Source organism: Arachis ipaensis, chromosome B03 (genome assembly GCF_000816755.2).
Source record: "Arachis ipaensis cultivar K30076 chromosome B03, Araip1.1, whole genome shotgun sequence".
In the NCBI taxonomy this organism is placed as follows: Eukaryota; Viridiplantae; Streptophyta; class Magnoliopsida; order Fabales; family Fabaceae; genus Arachis; species Arachis ipaensis.
Genome location: NC_029787.2, coordinates 15,183,936 through 15,190,694, shown reverse-complemented (window position 1 = coordinate 15,190,694; position 6,759 = coordinate 15,183,936). Strand labels below are relative to the sequence as shown.

At 38.4% G+C, this 6,759-nt stretch overlaps 1 protein-coding gene across 1 annotated transcript in view; it reads right to left on the bottom strand.

Moving 5' to 3' along the window:
• Positions 1 to 6,759, bottom strand: part of LOC107632583 (alcohol-forming fatty acyl-CoA reductase-like) — a 21,454-nt gene that overhangs the window by 10,836 nt on the left and 3,859 nt on the right. Inside the window, exon 8 of the mRNA XM_021117183.1 lies at positions 150 to 231. Within this exon, the coding sequence (XP_020972842.1) occupies positions 150 to 231 (82 nt within the window). The remainder of the gene's footprint in view (positions 1 to 149; positions 232 to 6,759) is intronic.

Sequence of the window (6,759 nt, the reverse complement as noted above, 5' to 3'; positions counted from 1 at the left end):
AGTTATAAATTATAATATAAAATTTTTTTATCTACTTAATTTTGAGTCTTGGAGAATAGGATTAATTCAAATTTAGACATTTATTAGCTACTCTAATGCTCTAGACTTCATTTTCTAATTAAGAAGAAAGGCTTTGTTTAGTGACTCACCACATCGGATACTCCATGAATATCTCCAGGAAAGCATGTTAATGTTCCTTTACCATACGCAACAGCAACACTGTCTATGGTTCTGCATGTAATAAAAATGTCTCAAGAGCCAAGATAATGAATAATGCATAAAATAGACATAAGATTTAAGGTAATATAAATTTTGAGTTACCGGAAAGTGAAAGAAGAAACTTATTATATAATTTAAGACTACATTTTTTTTGTAGTAGTTTTTGAGATTCATGACTTTTACTATTTTCATCGTCTCAAATTCAAAATTCACTATACTGATTCCTAAGATTCAGTTTCAGACACTATATTCGTCCCTAGATTCTTTTCAACATTGAATCAATGAACGGATTGTTGAGCTAGCTCTAACTTGGCTACTCTAAACATATGATTATCTAGCGTCTTTTCGTTTTAGTTCTTAAATAAGGCAAAAACAATATCATTTTGGAAAATGAAGTGAGATATAATGATTTGCATCTCATATAAACTCTTATTCTTTTTCTTTTTTTTGTCTTGTTTAAATGCCAAAATGAAACGACACTATTTAACCATATATCCAGCGTGGCAAGTCAAAGTTAATTCAGCACTTAATTCACTAATTAGTACTAGAAAGAGTCCATGAACCAATATGGTGTCGAGAACTTAATCTCGAGAACTAGTATAAATAATTTTGAATTTTAGAAACTAAAATAGTAAAAGTTATGAATATAATGAGCCACCTCGAGGATCTAGTCATAATTTAAACTTTATTTCGAATGATAGGAGTGTTTTAAGCCTGTTGCTGTTATTGCATTATTGCTGAGTCAGCTAAAAGAGATTAGGAAGTTAGTTTTTCTGTTTAAGAGAAGTTAGTTAGAAGTTAGCAATTCAGTTAGCAGCTAGTAATTCAGTTCAGTAGTTAGTTACAAGTTAACACTTCCATACCCTTCTAGAAGGACTTCCCTTTGTAAGTATAAAACGACTCACTCACTCACTGTACACTCACTTTACCAATTACACATTTGAAATAGATTCAGGTCACGTTCTTTTTTCTCTCTCTCTGTTCTTCAAACTCAGCTTCACTACTCACTCTCCCTCTCAGATCTGAATCTTTCTATCACACACCACAAGTTCCTGATACCTTTCATGGTATCAGAGCTTTTGGTACTACAGCTTCCATAAAATTCATGAAAATCAAGCCTGCTCAGCAGCAAGATTCAATCACCATGGCGCAAGGGTTCACAGCAACTCCGATCTCGATGAAATTGGATGAGGACAACTTCCTACAGTAGAAAGATCAGGCAGAGTCAACGATTGAAGGTAATGACATGCTGAATCACATCACAGAAGAAGGAATACCTCAGCAGTTTCTAGTGTCTGAGAATGGTGGAACTGGCACAGCAAATCCTGAGTTTCAGAAGTGAAAAAGGCAAGATGCACTCCTCAAGTCATGGCTATTAGCTTCAATGAGCAAACCGTTTACAACAAGGTTGGTTGGATGTGTATACACATGGCAGGTTTGGTAGAGGCTCGAAGATCACTTCTCTTCTCAAATCAAAGCCAAGGTAATGCAGTTAAAGAATAAGCTGAATACTATTCAAATTGGTGTCTATATCACTGAATATGTCTTGGTAATAAAAGGAACAATAGATGCACTAGCTTCTGTAGGTGAATCTGTGAAGGAGAGTGACCATGTAAATGCAATACTAAATGGACTAACTGAAGAATACTCATCACTGATAATCTCAGTGTTAACAACATCAAGATCTCAAAGTATACCTGTAGGCGAATTAGAAGCATTACTTCTTTCACATGAAAGCATGTTAGCAAGGTTTAGAAGGTCAGAAACACTTGTGCAAGCTAATTTAGCTCAGCACTATCAATATGGACAAAGTCAGCAAATGAGAGGAGGCTTCAGGGGTGGCTTCCGAGGCAGAGGCAGTAGGTTCAGAGGAGGCAGAAATTCATACACTGATGGAAGAATGATGCAAGAATTATACAGTGGTGGAAGAGGTATGCAAGAATAGTACAATGAAAGAAATGAATATAGAAGAGGACAGCACGAAAGAGGTAAAGCAAATGGTGGTGGTGCAAGGAATTTCATCAATACAAGACCACAGTATGAAAAGCCACAATGTCAAGTGTGTGATGAAATAGGACACACAACAAAGACATGTTGATACAGGTATAGTGAGGATCAGTATGAAGAGGATTACAGCAACCAGATCAGCCAACCTGCAGCTAATTTCAGTAAAGTACTAGCTGCACCTGCCACCATCCAGGATCCAAATTGGTATCCGGACTTAGGCGCCACGCATCGCGTGACACATGATGAACAAAATTTGGTTGAGAAAGAAGAATATGTAGGAGATGAACAAATTGTCATTGGAGATGGATCAGGTTTGCAAATCAATTCAGTTGGTAATTCGTGTTTTAAATCTGATTTGAGCTCTAAGCTATTTAAGTTGAGGAAAATTCTGTTTGTGCCTGAAATTACGAAAAACTTAATGAGTGTCCACCAATTCTTTGAATTTCATGCTAATAAATGTTGTGTTAAATCACAGGAAACCAAAGAAATTGTGCTTCAAGGGAAGGTCGATAAAGGCCTCTATAAATTTGTCAATTTTGCTGCACACACACCACCAGAAGCTCATGTGACCATTCTAAATAACAAGAACAGTCTCCTAATATGGCATGCCAGATTAGGACACCCTAGCCGAATTGTTTTGTCAAAAGCTCTGAGCAACTGTTGTAATTTTTTTTTCAGCCAGTAATAAAATAGATTGTCTAGCTTGTTGCATTGGGAAGTCCCATCAGTTGCCCTTTTCAACCTCACAAACAATGTGTACACAACCCTTACAACTTGTATATACAGATATCGGGGGTCCAGCCCCTATGTCTGACAATAATGGAAATTGGTACTTTGTGAATTTCATTGATGCATTCTCAAAGTCCACTTGGCTTTATCTCATTAAGTCTAGAGCTCAACTAAAATCAGTTTTTAATCACTTTTAACGAATGGTTGAATTGCAATTAAACACAAAACTAAAGGTGATACAAAGTGATAATGCTGCTGAGTATATGAGTTTGTCTAAAATCTTACAGGAAAGGGGAATCATACACAGGTTCTCATGCCCTCATGTGCACGAACAAAACGGCTCAGCTAAAAGGAAACACAAACATGTGGTTGAAATGGGGCTAACCTTACTAGCAGCAGCCTCAATGCCTACAAAATTCTGGGGTGAAGCCTTTGCTACAGCAGCAAAACTAATCAACTTACTACCTACACCTGTGTTGGAAGGGCAGTCACCAATAGAAAATTTTCTTGGAAAGAAACCAACCTATGAGAATCTCAGGGTATTTGGGTGCCTATGCTTTTCCCATCAAAGGCCTTACAACAAGCACAAGCTCAATTTCAGATTCTCTCTGTGCACCTTCATTGGATATGATTCAGTCCGGAAAGGCTACAAATGCCTCACTCAACAAGGAAAAATCATCACAACTCCGAATGTAGTATTTTTTTGAAGAAAGATTCCCTTTTCAAGAAGCAAAAGAAGTAGCCAGCAACAGACAAGACTCAGAGACCTCAACTCCAACTCCAAGTTTTCCAAAAATTTCAAAGCTCAGTGAAGTCACCAGGACAGCTTCAATTCAAGATAGTTCAGATTCAGCTCAACAGATTTCAGAAGTAGCAACAACAAACTCTCCTAGAAATGCAATCCAACAAATTTCAGTAACTGGAAGCTCAGTCCAAATAGCACAACAACAACCTAACCTTAGAGCAACTACACCTCAACAGGGCCGGCAGCAACATCAGCAACTCCCATCCCAATTCCAATAAATGACATAGAAATTATGTTGCCAATTTCAGACCTGGAACCTAATCAAACAGTGTCAAGGAACTCACATCCGATGGTCACCAGAAGCAAAGCAGGAGTGTTCAAATCAAAGGCCTTTCAAGCAAGTGTAGAACCAAAGAGTGTACAACAAGCTCTCAGCATACCCGAATGGAAAGCAGCAATGGACACAGAATATGAAGCGCTAATGAAGAACAAAACCTGGGAATTGGTCACTCTCCACCCCAATAGAGAAGCAATTGGAAGCAGGTGGGTATTTAGGATCAAGTACAATGCAGATGTGTCCCTACAAAAAGCCAGGCTAGTAGCACAAGGGTTTGCACAAAAGCCTGGTTTTGACTTCACTGAGACATACAGTCCAGTGGTAAAACCAACCTCTATCAGGCTACTTCTGTCAATGGCCTTGGCAAAGTCTTGGGTGATAAGGCAGCTAGATGTGAACAACGCATTTCTGCATAGAGAATTGGTAGATGAAGTATATATGAAACAGCCCAAAGGGTATGAAACTAGTGATTCATCCTTAGTATGCAAACTGAACAAGGCTCTCTATGGGTTAAAACAAGCCCTAAGAGAGTGATATCACAACCTGGCAACTGGACTAGGTGAAATTGGCTTTCAAGCAACAAAGTCTGATATCTCAATTTTCTTGAGAAATGTTGATGGCATAAAGACCTATATACTAGTGTACGTGGATGATATAATCATCACAGGTGAATCAGAGAAGCTGGTAAAAGAAACAATTGAGCAACTGAATACAAAATTTGCTCGCAAAGACATGGGGAGTCTTCATTACTTCCTTAACATTTAGGTTGAAAGATCTAAAGCTGGTGGTTTGCTCTTATCACAGTAGAAGTACATTGGTGAAATTCTAAAGAAAGCTGGCATGAGTGGTTGCACAAGCTACCACACCCCATTGCCTTCAACTGTAATATTTTTAGCTTTTGGTGGGCCACAATTTGCAAATCCTCAGCTATATAGGTCCGTAATTGGAAGCCTTCAGTAACTATGTAAAAGTCCAGACCACCCGCTAGCACAATATTGTCTGCTTTTGCACACAAGGCCTCACGGTTTTGCCTTTGACGATAGGGATGATAGCCGAAACCCCCCACACTCACTCGTCAAAACGCGTCATGCTAGGGAGAGGTATCCACACCTTTATAAGGCATGCTTCGTTCCCCTCTCCAACTGATATGGGACCTTACAATCCACCCCCCCCCTAAGAGAGCCCAGCGCCCTCGCTGGCACATCGATCCGGACTCTGGCTCTGATACCATTTGTAAAAGCCCAGACCACCCGCTAGCACGATATTGTCCGCTTTTGCACACAAGGCCTCACGGTTTTGCCTTTGACGATAGGGATGATAGCCGAAACCCCCCACACTCACTCGTCAAAACGCGTCATGCTAGGGAGAGGTATCCACACCCTTATAAGGCATGCTTCGTTCCCCTCTCCAACCGATATGGGACCTTACAAACTAGGCCAGAAATCTCTTACAGTGTCAACAAAATGGCACAATTTGTTCAAGCTCCTTTGGATGTTCACTGGAGAATGGTAAAGAGGATCCTGAGATATCTCAGTGGCACAAGACACTATGGACTGCACCTGAAGCGAGAAAACTCTATGCAAATCACTACATATAGTGATTCAGATTGGGCTGGAGATCCAGATGACAGGAAGTCTACAAGCGGGTACTGCGTGTTCCTTGGTAGAAATTTGATTTCGTGGGCATCAAAGAAACAAACTGCAGTTGCGAGGTCCAGTACATAAGCAGAATATAGAAGATTGGCTGACCTGGTGGCAGAGTTACTATGGATAAAGAATTTTATAGTTGAATTACAGTGTCCCTTAAGAGAAGCACCACTAATGTACTGTGACAATCTGAGTGCAGTACTATTAACAGCCAATCCAATCCTTCACTCAAAGTCCAAATACTTTGAAATAAACCTTCACTTTGTAAGAGGTTATGTAAACAACAAAAATGTCAGAATCAGCCATATTCCAGGAATCATTCAGGTAGCTGATGTTCTGAAAAAAATAGTACCTTCAAAAAAATTCTTGCAGTTCAGGTCCAGGCTGAATATTGTTAAAATGGAGAGTGGTGATCAACAAGCTAGTCAAGAAACCAGAATTAGCAGCAACACCTAAAGGGAGTGCAAATGTTTACTCTCATGTGTATTGTTCTTGTAGAAGAATTTTGAAAAAAAAGAAAGTGGAGATTATGATAGGAGTGTCTTAAGCCTATTGTTGTTATCGCATTACTGCTGAGTCAGCTAAAAGTGATTAGAAAATTTTTCTGTTTAAGAGAAGTTAGTTAGAAGTTAGCAATTCAATTAGTAGCTAGTAATTCAGTTCAGTAGTTAGTTACAAGTTAACACTTCCATACCCTTCTAGAAGGACTTCCCTTTGTAAGTATAAAATGACTCACTCACTCACTCATTGTACACTCACTTTACCAATTACACATTTGAAATGGATTCAGGTCACGTTCTTCTTCCTCTCTCTATTCTTAAAACTCTGCTTCACTACTCACTCTCCCTCTCAGATATGAATCTTTCTATCACACACCACAAGTTCCTGATACCTTTCATCGAAAAAGATATTTCGTTTCATAATAAATTCCACTTAATTCTAATGCAAAATATAATAAGGGTAAATTAAATTTTTTGTTTTTAGATTTTGCTAAAAAATTTTAAAATATTCTTAAATTTTATTTTATTTTAATTTTATCTAAAAATTTTTTTATTTATATCAATTACACTTTTGTC